The 17,373-nt window shown below is 35.8% G+C and overlaps 5 protein-coding genes across 5 annotated transcripts; 2 read left to right on the top strand and 3 right to left on the bottom strand.

The window, feature by feature from the left end:
- Positions 1 to 65: 65 nt before the first annotated feature.
- ctu2 (cytosolic thiouridylase subunit 2) lies at positions 66 to 1,799 on the bottom strand (the record flags this gene model as incomplete). Its single annotated transcript, XM_004356219.1, has 4 exons — positions 66 to 592; positions 676 to 944; positions 1,030 to 1,533; positions 1,654 to 1,799. 4 exons carry the CDS (start codon positions 1,797 to 1,799, stop codon positions 66 to 68), a joined length of 1,446 nt encoding a protein of 481 aa, XP_004356272.1.
- Positions 1,800 to 1,953: 154 nt separating this feature from the next.
- Positions 1,954 to 6,288, top strand: nol9 (NUC156 family protein; the record flags this gene model as incomplete). Its single annotated transcript, XM_004356218.1, has 9 exons — positions 1,954 to 2,166; positions 2,231 to 2,758; positions 2,825 to 3,093; positions 3,171 to 3,993; positions 4,060 to 4,403; positions 5,268 to 5,363; positions 5,549 to 5,668; positions 5,693 to 5,713; positions 6,270 to 6,288. The coding sequence occupies 9 exons, from the start codon at positions 1,954 to 1,956 to the stop codon at positions 6,286 to 6,288; spliced, it is 2,433 nt and encodes an 810-aa protein (XP_004356271.1).
- Positions 6,289 to 7,311: 1,023 nt separating this feature from the next.
- On the top strand, positions 7,312 to 10,662 carry patA (P-type ATPase; the record flags this gene model as incomplete). The annotated part of the gene is made up of 2 exons (XM_004356217.1): positions 7,312 to 7,526; positions 7,641 to 10,662. The coding sequence occupies 2 exons, from the start codon at positions 7,312 to 7,314 to the stop codon at positions 10,660 to 10,662; spliced, it is 3,237 nt and encodes a 1,078-aa protein (XP_004356270.1).
- A 330-nt stretch (positions 10,663 to 10,992) lies between these two features.
- On the bottom strand, positions 10,993 to 13,126 carry DFA_08785 (uncharacterized protein; the record flags this gene model as incomplete). Its single annotated transcript, XM_004356216.1, has 3 exons — positions 10,993 to 12,463; positions 12,553 to 12,720; positions 12,810 to 13,126. 3 exons carry the CDS (start codon positions 13,124 to 13,126, stop codon positions 10,993 to 10,995), a joined length of 1,956 nt encoding a protein of 651 aa, XP_004356269.1.
- Positions 13,127 to 13,458: 332 nt separating this feature from the next.
- Positions 13,459 to 16,830, bottom strand: DFA_08784 (uncharacterized protein; the record flags this gene model as incomplete). The annotated part of the gene is made up of 5 exons (XM_004356215.1): positions 13,459 to 15,006; positions 15,103 to 15,300; positions 15,391 to 15,583; positions 15,665 to 16,631; positions 16,689 to 16,830. 5 exons carry the CDS (start codon positions 16,828 to 16,830, stop codon positions 13,459 to 13,461), a joined length of 3,048 nt encoding a protein of 1,015 aa, XP_004356268.1.
- Positions 16,831 to 17,373: the final 543 nt, after the last annotated feature.

Here is a 17,373-nt window from a genome sequence, read left to right as displayed (position 1 = left end):
TGTTTTTTTTTTTTGGAACAAAGATCGATGGTACAATGTAAATATATTTAATAGTCATTTAAAGTTTATTCATCATCATCTAATAAGAAATCCTTGATTTCATTTCGTAATTGATATGATTTTAATAAAACGGTTGAATTCTTTTGGACGTAAATTGGTAGAGTTGGAGGCGTAGGAGTTGTTGTCGAATCAGATGGAACGACTGTCAATACAGGTGGTTGTTTAACATCTCTTAATAATTGATTACAACTATAACATAATGTTGGTTTGTGAATATTATTGGTTAATTGAATACTATTATTATTATTATTATTATTATTATTATTATTGGTTGAACAACAAGATGATGAAGCTGAACAATTATTGCAACTTGATTTACAAGAACTTGTTGAAGTTGTAGTTGACGATGATGAAGATGATTTTAATGCCAATGAATATTGTTCTAGTTGTTTAATTTCTTGTTCTGATAAATTGGCACAACAAATGGAACAAGATACAGAGTTTTCGTCAATTGGTGAAACTAACTTATCAACCGATCTAAGTAATGTATGAATAGTTTGATTTGAAATATCTTGTAAATGATTAATAAATTCTAAATATAATTAAATAATGAGTTAGTTTGTTCGTTTGTTTGCATGTTTGTATTTCTCCTTTTTTTTTTTCCCAATTACATACTTTCACATAAAGCATTAATTGAACCCTTTGAATTATTATTAAATAATAAAACATTGTGATTTGTGTAATCGATAAAAGACATCTTTCGGTGATAGATGTGAATCTCTTTTAAGAGAAAGTCTCTCATTGGTTGAATGAATCGAATGTCTTTGTGTTGATCGACCATATTCGTTTCATTGGGTACATTGTATCCTCTACCCTTTGACGTTGATGATAATAATCTTGTTGCCAATCTATTTGAACTTGTTCCAAATAATATCTTGTTGAATCTAAACATAGAAACAATAATCAATACATTAATATTTTCTATTTCCCTATTTCCATTTCATATTTCTTATTATCTTATTTACATACCCTAAAGAATGAGCAGTTTCAAATAATAATTGGTTTCTAAAATGTTCTAATATATCTTCCTTTGAAGTTGATGAAGTAAATTGTGTGAATGAATCGATCAACATTTGTTGTCTCTCTTTTTTGTTGCTTTCATCGCATCCATAGATATTCTCCAATGGAATGTTGTAGAATGGGAATTCGTATTGTTGGGCAGCCTCTTCAAGTGATCGAACGAGGTTTGCTTGTCTTTGTGCGTGGTCCAAGTGGTCTTGCTCGGTGGCACGTCCCGACACTTGATCAAGACACGAGATGTTGATGTGAACGACACACACCTTAAAGAACAACTTTGCCTTGGTTCCCTTACTACCATTACCACCGATAAAGTGTGACACGAGATCCATCATTACACGTGATGACACACCTCCCGATACAGCCAACATCAATCTCTCTACATCCTTTTTATTATCTCTAAATCTTGTTACATTCAACTTAAACTTTTTAATTATCATTTCATGATAGCAGTCCCTAAATAAAGTATATAAAGTATATAAAGTATAATATACAACATTATTATTATTAATAACCAATCAAGTTTCATCCTTCAAAAAACTAACAACAACAATAATGATGATGATGATACTTTACCAACACATTGGATCTGTTCTAAACAAGATGATTGAAGGCTTTTCCTTGCATCTGACACAAGTCTTTTTAACAGCCTTCTTTGGTGTAGGTATCAAGTTGTCACCTGCATCCTCTGTATTACAAGTTAGTTGATTATTATCTGTCATTCTATATATCTATTTATCTTCGATTTGAAGTAATAATCTAAATTTAAATTCATTCAGAGAGACAGGAGGAAGCGACACCGAGTGAGAATGAAAATGAGAAAACGAGGAATAAAAGAATACTTTTATTATCTTTTCTTCAAAAAGACACTATACGATGGATAATAATAAGAAAAGAATTAGAGATGAAGAGAAAGGAAATAATGTACATGTGAAGACTGATAATAATAATAATAATAACAATGACGATCTACTACAACAAACGACAACTACAACTACGAGTACTGGTACGACCTCTAAACTACTTCATGGCATACAATACATAGTAGTTGATGATACTACTAGAATATTAATGTTTGATAGTAATAAGGTATGAATTGAATGAATGAGACTGAAGAAGTGATTATTAATCTTTAATCTTTTCATTGCTTTAGATATTCTATTTTCATGGTAAATGTTTGGTTGGATGTTTATATGGATCAGTTGATATTTATGGTTATACTATCAAAGACGATGACACATTATATGAAGTTTATTCACCATTATCTTCATCGGCATTATCAATTCAGTCTAATCATAATAATGGCAATAATCAATTCGATACAACCAATTTCATTCAAAGATTAAATAATAATAGCAAGACTACCAATACAAAGAAGAATATACCAAATCTAAAGTTGATAATATCAAAAATTGAACAATACTTTGGAGATAATCAAAATTCATTATCTGATATTCAATCGATTGTATTGATTCAAACATCTATTTCAACTGTAGTATCCTCATCGTCATCACCACCAACTTTATTGGATACAACAACAAACGACATATATGATGAAAACTCATTATTTGATGAACAACAAACATCAGAGGCACACTTTTCATATAGTTTATATAATCTAAGATCATTCCATGAAACAAATACTATTTATAAGGAATTAAAAATGAATGATTTCGTACCTGTAAGTACAACCCAAACAAACAATCGATCAATCTATCATTATTCCTAATATATTTATTATTATTAGATAATACAACCAAAAATACCAGTTCAACCATTAAACATTCCACCAAATTGGATGCAATTTATTGATCATCAAATTATGAATCATAATATTCAATATAAATTGGCAATGATGAATAAAAATAATACAACCAAAAATAATAATAATAATAATAATAATAATAATAATAATAATAATAATCAATCACCATTACCAATTATATTAACATGTGGTTCAAAAGGTGTTGGTAAAAGTACATTTAATAGAATATTGGTAAATAGAATGTTATCAAAGTATGCATTAATAATTATAATTAATAATAATATTTATAAAACATACTTATTTGTTATTGTTTAATTTTTTTTTCTAGATATAATAATATAATTTATATTGATGGTGATGCAGGACAATGTGAATTTACACCAGGTGGATTGGTTTCATTACATATTGTAAATGGACCACTTTTAGGACCATCATTTACACATCTTCAAAAGGCGGTGAGAACCTATTTCTTTGGAGAGGTTAGTCCAAGACATAACCCAGAGTACTATCTCCATCTTTTATACCAATTGATAGACTTGGCATTTATTCTAATGAAAGAATACAACATGCCAATTATATTTAATACACATGGTTGGATTACAGGTTTGGGTCTGTCAACACTCGAAGAAACCATTAAATATCTAGAACCAACTCACATTGTCAATATTTATCATCCAAAATTCGATCAACAAGGTCAACAATTTAATGATGATGATCAAAATAATAGTTTTAATGTTACTCAAGATACAATTGATAAAATTTTCTATAAAGATGAAGAAGAAAAGGAAGAACAAGAAAAGGAAATGGAAAAAGAAAATATTTACACCAAACATAATCAATCATATCAATCAAGACCAATATTATATAAATTAAATTGTTGTAATAAGAGTGCAGGTGGTAGAACACATAGAATATTAAGGGCATCACAACTTAGAACAATAGCACTAGACACTTATTTTGGAAATATTAGTCATAGTAATTTGAATCCAACCATCGTACCAATTTCACATCGTCAACCATATGCAATCAAATTCAATCAAATTAAAGTTGCCATACAATCCAATCAAGTATCTCCAAGTCAAACAATGTATGCTTTAAATGGTTCAATCGTTGGTTTATGTATTGATAAATCTGAATATAATGATGTTAATGTAAGTCAAAATATTATTTTAATTAATTTATTTATTAATTTATTTGTTTGTTTTAATTATTTATAGTTTAGACTTAATTCAGATTTCCCATCAATGTTTACAAAACAATGTTTTCCAATTACTGAATGTATTGGATTGGGTATAGTTAGATCGGTAGATATGACCAATCGGATCATGTATGTCATTACACCGACACAACTTGAAGAATCACAAATACAAGAAATCAATTTAATCATCAAAGGAAGTATGACATCGATCGGTGGCGATCTCTTGCAACAATCAAAATCATCTTCATTGACTGTTAATGCCCACGGAGCAATCTCTTCACCCTATCTTAGAAGTGATGTTGTCAAAAAGAAAGGTACGGGATCTGCAGCAATGGAAAGAGGAAACGTCGTTGCAAAAAAGAAGTATTTGAATAAAATTGGGGGGAAACAATGAAGGAAGGTCTGACCGTCAATCGGTGCATCCTCCTCTCGTCCTTTCATTTTCTCAACCAAATGACAACGTCGTCATATAACCTTATAAGACCATGGACAAACAGAACCAAACGCCTGAAACGAAAAAAAAACGAAAGAAAGAACCGTCGCGACAAAGGTACAAGTGGGTGCGATGTTCAATCGGTCAGATGTCGCTGACACTGATTTAAAAAAAAAATGGTCAATTCCAAAAATATCTACCTTTTTTCTTTTGAACAGATATATACTCTGAATTAGAAGGAATGAAAAGATATTGTTGAATGATTAAAATGGAGTATTTTATAGTCTTTACTTTCGGATAAATGATTAATATTAATATTCTAATTCCTTTTCTTTCTCTCTTTGTGTGTGTGTTTTCGGGATAATAATCGTATATGTTTGGTTACAAAAGAGAATAAGAAAAAGAAAAGTAAAGTCTGTTTATATTATAATATATAATGTTGTACAGAACTGTCTACTAGGAGACATATAATTGTGATTTACACAAGGATGTTCACTGACACTGTCAGAATGCGGTTCTCGTTGTCGGGATCCCGATACTAAATATCTTGGGACTAATTGAAACGGAGTAGAGACGACAATTGTCATCTTGTTAGTTGTGTTTTGGTGTTAGATGACACTACATCGTGGATCTACGACACAAACTATCTAGTTGGATGTTTGTGTCGGTGTTTTTAAACACGGCATAGTCGACCAGGCCAGACTATAAGATGGCGGAATCCATCAATCATGTTAACTTTCAGAACAAGTCTATGGATGGTGACATTGGGGCCAGATTCATTTATTCATTTATAGAACCCGTCTCAAAAACAATATTAATTGGCACTACGGCGGTGACCAAGGGGGGGCAATCGCCATCTCTGGGAGGCGACCAACAAACACCAACCCTTCGTAAATCAATCACATAACCAACTGATAGAGCAAAGGATGCCTCGGTTTGGGTTGTCTTGCCCACCAAAAGTTTTTGAGTTTTGACAAAACGGCTGTTTGAAGAGGTATGACTTTGTTTTGTGTAGACAAACACACAAGTTTGTGTCACGATGAAATGATCCTTTTTTTTAATTAATTTTTTTTAGGAGGCGGTTGGAGTCTCTTTCGTCGCATCTGGATCAAGAGGGTAGACCTTTCCTTGCTCTCTTGTTTCAATCCATTATTTATAATAGTTTCAGACCACCACAAACCGACAAAGTACAATAGTCTGATTATTTGTTAGTCTATAGTATTAGTAGTAGTACTTGTTTGTATATATTAGATCACAGAGAGAGATCGAAACAGTAGTAGTATTACTCTAGGTGTCTAAAAATAAAAAAAGTTGAACCCAACTTCACAACCCACCACATCTTTTGGTAAGATTCATTCATTCATCTCAAACCCATTCCCTCCCTCCCTCCCTCGAACACTTTTTGTCGTCTACGCACATAAACAACCCATATCCAACACATAACACTCTTTGATTTGGGTGGACCCCTTGGATGACTCCATCCCATCCTATCTCTTGCCTCATCCCTTTTTTCATTCTTAACTCTCTATTTAAACAACAACAACAACAATCCTTCCTCTTCATCATCAGGAATATATTATTTGAAGTAACAACAAAACAACAAACAACTACTACTTCAATTTCAATTCAAACTAGTAAATGTTTCTTTTAAAATAATTCAACAATAATCTCTTTTGATTCTTTTAAAAAATGAATAATAATCTTTTTTCGTCGGGGGTCGCGCCCAACAACAGGGCCACACCTCGCAACCACCTCAAAACAACAGTTTTATTTTTAAATATTTTTTTAAACTTTAGTTTTTCGCGGATCTCATAAAATAGGTTGGCGTGGAATTTAGATTAAATTAATTTCTATCGTGTTTTTTAATTAAACGTGGCTGCTGTCTCGGCGACACCTGGTAGCCAACCCAACCACCGAAACCATTTCGTGTCGTTCCACCCCCCCACACATATTTACCTTTATATTATTATTATTTATCCCAACTTTGTGTCTTCGTCTCACAAACCCGTACTAGTATAGTATTTTTCCCAATCTATCCATAAATTTAATAATAATAATCTCTGGGATAATTATATATATATATATATATATATATTATCCTGTGTATGGGCTTTAGTTGAAAACAAAAAGAGTGTCCTCTCATCATCATATTTATTATTTGGTAAAATATTTATTATTTATCCATCCATCCATTCATTCCCTCTCCTCTCCTGCTGTCTCATCCCCCTTTATTATTATTATTCTCACCTAGCGATATTTTGTGATACCCCACCAAACACAACACAATTGTCTATTATTTATTATAATAATCATTTTAAAAATAAACACACACACAATTGTGGATTATTGATGATCGAAGTCGACCTTTTAATTTAAAAGTCGCAGAGGTGAGAAGAGAGCCTATCCATCTTCACAATCAAATATAACAATCCAACAACAACAAATAAGAAATATTTCATTCATTCATTCATTCACTCATAAATTAATTAACCCTACCTACCTACCTACCTATCATCTACCTGCTTGCTACCCCTATCCACATCGTTTCCACCACCACACTATTCACATATAATATACCAATATTAAAAATATCAATCATCATTCATATTAACGCGCCGAATTTTATTACCATCACAGTACAGTAATTTTTAATTTAGTATCAGTATCATCATCAACACTATAGTTTTAGTATTTTAGACCACAGCAGCAGCAGCAGCATCAAAAGCAGCTAAGCCAAGAAAAGAGACTTTGACATAATAGTCAGAATCACAACAACAACAACAATTAATTCCCAACCACACACACATATATATATAAAACAACACATAGACATAGAAAATGGGAGAAGAATTGGAAAGTATAGCATTAGCTCCATTGGAAGACGAGTTTCCAGTGAGCGTACAAGAACTCGGTAAATTGGTCGATGTTCCCAAGGGATTCGATCAATATTCCGAATTGGGCGGACTCGAAGGTTTGGCCAAATCACTTAGAAGTGACATAAAAGGTGGTCTACCCAATGAAAATAATTCTACAGAAGTTGCTAGAGTTCAAAAGTAATTATTACATCCATTTTTCATCCATCCATTTCCATCCATTTAATTAATTTAATTTCCCTTTTCTTTTTCCTTTTTTCTTTTTTCCATTTCCATTTCCTATTTTATTTTTAGATATGCAAAGAATATATTACCACCACCACCACATCAATCAATTTGGAGTATGATTTTAGATGCATTATCAGATCACATTTTAATTCTTTTGATTGTTGCAGCTGTTGTATCGACAGTGTTGGGAGCCATCCCAGCAACTTCACATGATCCAAAGACTGGATGGATCGATGGTGTCGCCATTTTGGTGGCCGTTATCATTGTGGTCGCCGTGACATCTAGTAACGACTATCGTAATCAAGCACGTTTCCGTGACTTGAACGAAAAGACTTCGGACAAGCAAGTCAAGGCCATCAGATCGGGCGAACAATGCCAAATCTCTATTTTCGACGTTCGTGTCGGTGACATTGTCTGTCTCGACACTGGTGACATTATCTGTGCCGATGGTGTGTTTGTCGACGGTCACGCCCTTCGTTGCGACGAGTCCTCCATCACTGGTGAGTCTGACCCCATCAAAAAGGGTCATACCAAGGATGGCATGGACCCATTCTTTATCTCTGGTTCGCTGGTATTGGAAGGTTTTGGAAAGATGATGGTCACTGCCGTCGGTGTCAATTCGTTCAACGGTAAGACCATGATGGGTTTGCGTGTTGAATCCGAGGACACTCCACTCCAAAAGAAGTTGTCAAAGTTGGCCGAAAACATTGGAAAGTGTGGTCTGTCGGCTGCCGTCCTCTTACTCCTCATCGTCATCCCCAAATACTTTATCGAAAAGAAGGTCAACAAGGAAGACATTGGCAGCAATGCCGCATCGGATGTCACCCAGATGGTCATTGGTGCCATCACCATCGTCGTCGTTGCCGTGCCCGAAGGTCTCCCCCTTGCCGTCACCATGGCCCTTGCCTACGGTATGCTCAAGATGTACAAGGAGAACAATTTGGTGCGTCATTTGGCAAGTTGCGAGACCATGGGTTCCGCCACCAACATTTGCTCGGACAAGACCGGTACACTGACCCAAAACGTCATGACTGTCGTCACGGGCCACGTCGCCAGCCTCTTTGCCGAGGTCAACGAGGCCCTCAAGGCCACCATGCCCGCCAACGTCATCCCCATCCTCGCCGACGGTATTGCCATCAACTCGAATGCCTACGAAGGTCTGTCCACCAAGGGCAAGATGGAGTTTATTGGCAGCAAGACCGAGTGTGCATTGCTCAACTTTGGCAAGGTCCTCGGATCCGACTACCAAGAGGTGCGTAAGCGTTTGAATATCCGTCAACTCTACCCCTTCTCGTCGGCCCGTAAGCGTATGTCTGTCTTGGTCGACCAAGATGCCAACACCTACCGTCTCTACAGCAAGGGTGCCTCTGAAATCATCCTCGGTCAATGCGACCGTTACTTTGACTCGAATGGCCAAGTCCAACCACTCAACGACGAGGCTCGCGTCCACTTTGAAGACTGTATCACCAAGTTTGCCACCGACGCCTTGCGTACCATCGGTCTCGCCTACCGCGACTTTGAAGCAACCACCACCCTCGACTTTAACGAGCCACCTGAAGACCACCTCATCTTTATCGGTGTCGTCGGTATCAAGGATCCACTCCGTCCCGAAGTACCTGAAGCCGTCAAGCAATGCCAACGTGCCGGTATCACTGTCAGAATGGTCACTGGTGATAACATTATCACTGCCCAAAACATCGCCCGTAACTGTGGTATCCTCACCGAGGGAGGTCTCTGCATGGAAGGTCCCAAGTTTAGAGAGCTCTCGCAAGCCGACATGGACGCCATCCTCCCACGTCTCCAAGTACTCGCCCGTTCATCGCCAACCGACAAACAGTTGCTCGTCGGTCGTCTCAAAGATCTCGGTGAGGTCGTCGCCGTCACTGGTGATGGTACCAACGATGGTCCCGCCCTTAAATTGGCCAACGTCGGTTTCTCGATGGGTATCTCTGGTACTGAAGTCGCTATTGCCGCCTCTGATGTCGTCTTGCTCGACGATAACTTTGCCTCTATTGTCCGTGCCGTCATTTGGGGTCGTAACATTTACGATGCCATTTGCAAGTTCCTTCAATTCCAATTGACCGTCAATGTCGTCGCTGTCGTCGTCGCCTTTGTCGGTACCATTGCCGGTAATGGTGAGTCCCCTCTTACTGCCGTCCAATTGCTCTGGGTCAACTTGATTATGGATACTTTGGCCGCACTTGCCCTCGCCACTGAACCACCCACACCCGAGCTCCTTGACCGTCCACCCAATGGAAAGAACGCCCCACTCATCACCCGTTCCATGTGGCGTAACATTATCGGTCAATCAGTCTTCCAAATCATCGTCCTCTTTGTGCTCTTGTTCAAGGGTCACGACATCTACAGTGACATTCTCGGCGAGACCGTCGTCAAGAATGGCGTGCAACACTACACCATCATTTTCAACACATTCGTATTCTGCCAACTCTTTAATGAAATCAATGCCCGTGTCCTCGGTAATCGCATGAACCCATTCAAGGGTATCACCGACAACCCCATCTTTATCATGGTGCTCATCGGCACTGTCATTGTCCAAGTCATCTTTGTTCAGTTTGGTGACAAGGTCACTTCGACCGTCGGACTCGGCTACGAATGGATCGGTTGTATCATCATTGGTTCACTTTCCCTTCCACTTGGTTTCCTCCTCAGAATGATCAATATCCCCGAACCAGCCCTTGCCAAGGAGAAGCCAAAGATCTCTGAAACCATCTACACCCCACCCGTCGACTCGTCGCACCCAGGTTCCATCGAAAGCACCCCAGTCTTGCCATCATCCAACAACAAGGATTCTGTCTCTTCATCGCCCATTGTAAATAGCCCAGATACCACCACAGAGTCCATGCCACTTGTCGTCCCACCACAACCAGCCACTGCCAAGCCAGTTGAAGTCGGTCGTGGATGGCAACTAGTCAGACAAACCCAACAAAAGATCCGTGTCGTCAACGCCTTCAAGGCTGCCTCTGGCGACGATGAAACTGGATCCGAAAGTTCAATCGTAGACGTTATCAGACGTCCAACTAGAAGTTCAGTATTAATTCCAACTCAAGTTGGTTCTCTCAACAATTAAAAAGAGTAGAATCAAATAAGAGATTTTAAATCAATCTAATTTATTTTAATATTCCCCAGATACAAAAAACAACAAACAAACAAACAAACCATTCCCCCTAGTAATTCTAAACACTGAATTACTTTTCAAATCCTTTTCCAAAACAAAAAAAAAAAGGTTTTAAAAATAAATAAATAAAAAAACATTTGTAAAATTTAAAAGTAATAATAATAACAAAAATTATTGATATTATTAATATTTATCTGTATTTGTTTTTTTTTTATACATATTATTATTTATTTATACTTTTTATTTATTTATACTTTTTATTTATTTTTGATTTTTTTTTTTTTAAATATTAATAAAAACTCTATTTTTATACATTAAATAAGCTATTAATAACCAACATCCAACACCAATACAATTTGATAATAGGTAGAGAGCATGAGTTTGGACGGAAGCATAAAAAGAGAATGGGAAATATCCACCAAGTATTTCATGTCCACAATAGATTGTGATTGGGTTCATACCAACATAGACCAATGGAGCACCATTCCAAATTCGTTTGATATCGACGACTACGTAAAAGATTGCCAACACAAAGAATCCAAAACCAGACAATAAAAAGATAAATGAAGGTGTCCAGAGATTCTTGTTGATTGGAATCCAACCACCATTTTGTGATACTCCACATAGACCTGCTGCAATACCACACAACAGAATAGAGAGAATGGTCCAACGAATAAGACGTGAACGATTCGATTTGTAAGTCATAATGGTACGGCCAGCATGCACTCCAAGGAAACACATAAAGACAGAGGTGAGGTATCCAAGTGTTCCTTCTGGGTCATAGGCACCGGTATTGTAGATGGGTTGACAAGTTGGTGTTTGGAAAATATGATTGTTGGAAAAGATATGAAGATCGACAATTTTGGCAGCACCACCTGTGCAGTTGACATGTTGACCTTGGTCACCCAATCCACCTGGACCAAGATAGCCGGTTGGACATCCAGGCACGGGTAATAAAAAGGTGACAAGGAACCAAACGGCCAGAATCAATAGGGCAAATAACCACTGCAACCAAAATGGAATAAAGTCGGCCAACATTGATGCAGAGTGTGCTTTGAACTTTTCTTGAATTGAAGATGATTGGAATAATGGGTCTGATTCTGATGGTTCTCGTTCTCTATCATTTCCAGTACCGTCGAATCGGTTGTATTGATGATGACTGTTTCCGCCGCCGCCGCCATTTGGACGATACAATGGTACAAACATCATGATACAGCCAGTCACAAAGTAACTGACACCAAATCGTTGCAATACACCGAGTATACGCCAGTGACCAAGATTGTTTCCATTGTTGATAAACAAACCCAAACTGAAAAGAATGACCGATCGACGAACCAACTTTATAAAGATGGTTCTCTTTGGTACACCTCTAATCTCCATGGCATTAAAAGATAGTGGCATGGCAATTCCCATGATAAAAATGAACCATGGGAATACCAAGTCGGCCACCGTCAAACCATTCCAATACGAGTGATTAAAGAACCAGTAACCACCACCTCCATAGTTTACAAATATCATAATCGTAATAGACAATCCTCGGAATACATCCAATGATTTTAATCTGTCTTTTTTAGGTTGGTTCGATTCCAAATTCTGTAGTTGGAATTCCAATGATTCACTCTTTGATTTCTTATAATAATGTATAATGATTGGCCATGCAATCGCTGCTCCAATAAATATTCCAAACATTACTCCTATTGGTACAAATGTATTAATTGGATCTTTAACTATATTTATATTATAACTTAATCCTCTAAATAAAAATAAAAATAACAATTAATTATAAATCATATGATATATGTGTATATATATATTTATGTATACATCATCATTTGTACATACTTTGTTGAAGTAACATAAATTGAATTGATATATAAATCATAGATTCCACGTTCATGGAATCTTGTCGAGAATGTTATAGTTTCACCCATTCTACCAATTAGATCGTACACCGATGCATTAAATGTATATGAAAAGGTTGTTGCAAGTGTAAAGTATGGTGTTGTTCCACTATAGAGAGAAATTTAAAAAAAAGTATAAATTAAAGGTTAGTTTATAAATAGAATAGAAGGGTTGTTGTTTAGTTATTTCATTCATACTTTATAAATACAATATCCAAAGGTTGGAATGCACAATTATAACAAGCACCAAATACAGATGACAAGTTTAAAGTATAGAGATCAGTTAGATTGGTCAATATACGCACATAGCATAAATCATAAGCCAATTCACCTACATCTGGTAATGGTACTGTAACATTATTAAATCCTTGTTGATCATATATACTATCATCTAGACCTATTGATCTAATATTGTCAACGAAATCTATAGATGTAGCATCAACTTGTGTTGACCATAACAATGATGATATGATAACAATAATAGTCAACACTACTATTGATTTGAAGTATTTCATTTCTATTTCTATTTCTATTCTATTCTATTTTTAATTATTCATTTACTATAGTTGTTGGATCTTCTATCTAATCTATCTCTATGTGTATATATGGGTATCTATTATCTTATCTGTATTATTACTAAAATTTACAAATGGTGATTGTTGCCAACTTCAAAAAAAAAGACAGAAGATTGATTCTCTTCATCATCTCCGTCACCCCCAACAACACACACCCCTCACAATTTGATTTTCCTTGGAACTTTACGATGGTGGCTTTTTAATGATCATTCCCATCTAATCTTTGTTTAAACAATGTATAATTATAGTTTGTATGATTTATTCAAATTACATTAATTTTTATCATTAAACTTTGAATTGATATCTTTGAGATCCCAAGAATAGATATTATTGGATTCGTGAAAGGTGATGATTTGATAGACTACATCAGAGTAGGATGGTTCGGATCCACCATAGGTAGAGACTGTAATGTTGGTGATGGGAGTGGTATCAACCATTGGGATACGGATAGGCGTTTGCAAGTGGCTATCGAGCCATTCAGAAGACGGGATAATATCACCATCATGACGATGTGAGAGTGGGTAGACGAGTAACTCGTATCCAGTATTGGCATCACCACCTGTAATATAGATTTGGTTGTATGATGAGTTGGCACCCTTACTATTATTATTGGTACCACCCATTGGAATGTTGGGTGATGACGATCCGTTGATACTGGTCTTGGTAAGTGTGTTCATGAGACTGTGGTTAATACCTCCATTTACATTTCCACCACTGTTACCATTGTTGTTATTGTTTCCATTGTTGTTGTTCAGATTCATTAGGTTATTTGGTCCGCGTAATGTACCACCTAGACCGAGCATGATGGGACTGGATCCAGTGACATTGGATGGTGATGAGTCTCCGCCAGTCTCACCGTTGGCTCCTCTACTACCCCCTTGTTGGGAATCGGAGTGTCGCGAGATACAGTAGAGTGAGTTGAATGTTTTGAAACGTGCGACGAGTGAGATGGGAGATGACACGGTGCTGACGGTCGATCTGTGTGGATGGTGTGTTGATATACATTTGACCGTCGATGGATAGGGCACGTTGGACGACTTGTACTGCCATGTCTTGACCATACCCGAATACGACTGCGCACATATAAACACACCCTCATAACCACCACTCACCGACACACGCACAATCGGGTCATTTCCACCGATCCAAAACTTGGCAGCCGGTTGGAAATCAGGGTATTTCGTACCTCTAAACATTAAATGGACGTGTCCATCCAATGTTCCAGCCACCATTGCAATTCTCGAGTCAAAGTTGATTTGTTGAACCGATGAAGTAGACGTTGCCGTCACATAAACAGCTGCATTCTCCAAATGATTCGATAAATCGTTATTATCAATACTATCCAAATTGTTATTCTTTTCTTGTTCTATTTCAATATCGATTACTGACTGTTGGACTGGAACAGCCGTAACAGTGGGTGTAGGGGTAGGAGCAGGTGGAGGGAATACAGAATGTGGATGATTGTATTTAGGTGAGTTGGCATAGGTATAGTATTGTTGGTACAGGTTTTGTATAAATATTTCATTGTTTTGATTGTTGATGTATTCTCTACTAGATTTTAAAAACTCTCTCATACTCTGTTCAGATGATGAGGTTGATTGGTGTCCATTTGTATTGTTTGAAGGTGTTTCAATCACCTTTAATATACTACTTTTCAACATATCCTTTCTAGTTGACATTTCCCAAGCCTTTCTTGAAAATCCACCATAGTTTGGATACAAAAATTCAGTACTATTAATTTCAAATACCTCTTCAATATCCCAAACCCAATTTCCTTTCATATTTTGTCTCATTTCATATATTTTACCATTATCACATGACTATATATATATATATATATATATATATTTAAATAAATAATATATATTTGTTAGTAACAAGTTATTGATTAATATTTATATATTTATATTTCTTACAATAAATAAAACATATTCAACATCTGTAACATTTGTAATGGTAAATGGTATTTGCATTAATATTAATTGATCATTTTCACTTTCACAATCCAACATTGTAATTAGACCACTTCTTGAAATCAATGCTAAATAATGTCCATTCACCATGAAATTTGAATAATGTGCAACATGATTTAATTTTATAATATTTTCTACCAACTAGACAAAAGAGTAAATAAATAAAAATGAAATGATTTAAGTATTAATTATTATTATTATTGTTGTTGTTGTTTGTTGGGTGATATTTACATTAACTTTTAAATCATATGGATCAATATCAAATTTATAAAGAATGATAACCTTTTTATCTGTACAAACTACCAAATGACCCTTGGTAACTGTATTTGTTTTACTTTTGGTTACCGATATTTTTAATGATACAATGTCATTTGGTGATTCAACTTTAAATATATGCATCCATCCAAATACTAATCCTTTATATCTAGATAAAAAATAAAAGGTAGATTATTTAATATTTATCCATTTCTATTAATATTATTAATATTATTATTTTTTTACATACATCCAACATTCAATTGATAAATCACGATAAGCAACAATTAAAACATTGGCACGTGTAATGACATGAGTTACATAATTGTTTGATTGTTTGTTTGATAACCAATTGATTGAATCGATTCTAGATATGAGGAATGAACTACCATTACGTGATTGTGGTGATAGGATTTCAGAGAGTATCTTGATACCATAGAAATCAGCTTCACGATAGATTTTAGATAGTGTCGATGTACTGTATTCTGTTGGAGAGAACTCACCAGTACGCATAAAACTGAGTATTGGTTCAAACAATGGTCCATCACGATCAATGAAATAACTTCCATCCCCATCCATTGCATTGCCACACGATCCACACAGCAACGCCATAAAGAATGTACTATTAGAGTTGAGTAGTGTATCTCTAGTAGTTGCATATTTAACTCCACCAACATTTAATTTAACGATTGGTGTTGGAATTGGTAACGATGATGTCATCGTTGCAATTGAGTGACTTTTATAATAACCATTAGTATATTCTTCATTGGTTGTTGATATTGATGTAATTGGTGGTCTAACCGATGATATTGTTTCCATATTTGTAGTAAGAGTAGAGGGATCTTGTACTTGTATTTGTTCCTCACGACTTTCTTCCAATTGTTGTTGTTGTTGTTGTTGGTCACTTGATATTATTGATGATGATGGTGAAGACGACGACGACTCGGATGAATCAGAGGTATCAGAGGATAGCTGCCTCTCTATTGTAATAATCTTTGGTAGATCTTTAATTTCAATGAAATCACTTTCAGCAGCTGTTGATGATGGCGATGGTGGAGATTGTGATGTTGGTGTTCCGATAACCTTTAATTCTTCCTCTTCTTCTTCCTCCTCTTCAACTTCAACTTGTTCTACTTTTTCTTCTTCTTCTTGAGTAGTAGGAGGAGTGATAAGATGAACGACGTCTGGTGATGAAGCAACAACTGCAGGAGTGGGTTCTATAGTAGGGATTGTCTGTTCTTCTTTGTCGATGTTTATTTTGGTATTATAATTACTCTCTTCTTCTTCTTCTTTAACGACTGTACTATTGTTATTGTTGGTAGGTTCATCATCGATAGGAGAGGACTGTTGTTGATGATACTCTTCACTAAAGAGTTGTGATGATGATTCTTGTTGGTGGTTATTATAATCACTCATCTTAGAGTGGTGGTTAGGTTAGTTTGTTGACCTTTTTAAATTTTGGAGAGGGTGTTTTGAGTGCGAGCTAGGGTTAATCTCTCTTTCTCTCTCTTTGTCAATGATTGGATAAAAATAATTGTAACAATCTAAAAGTGATCTCTAAATTATAATAAGGCTTGGGTTGGTTGATGAGAGTGAGCCTAACACCAAGAACGGTTTAACAGAGAGGGAGATATTTTATTATTAGAAACCATCAAATCATTGTGCCCGTTCGCCACCAAGACAAAAAAAATTTGGGCGCGTGGAATGAGGTACTTCCCGAAAATTTGCCTGATTTGGTTATTCCTTCCAAAAAGATATCTGTTTATCCTAGAATCGGCAGGACTGTTACTTATTTGTATAATCTTACCCACTAGATAAGTATAGATCGATATATATATATAGATCAATATATCATAATATATTATATAAAAGAGGATTCCATATATTTTTATTTTTTACCTATTTATATATTCTGAAACATAATTTAACAATAAATAAACTTAAGATTCTCAACAAAAT

This window comes from Cavenderia fasciculata (genome assembly GCF_000203815.1).
Source record: "Cavenderia fasciculata unplaced genomic scaffold Scf_ET2XIPL01COFD4-5, whole genome shotgun sequence".
NCBI classification, from domain to species: domain Eukaryota; phylum Evosea; class Eumycetozoa; order Acytosteliales; family Cavenderiaceae; genus Cavenderia; species Cavenderia fasciculata.
This window is presented reverse-complemented; position numbering and strand designations above follow the sequence as displayed.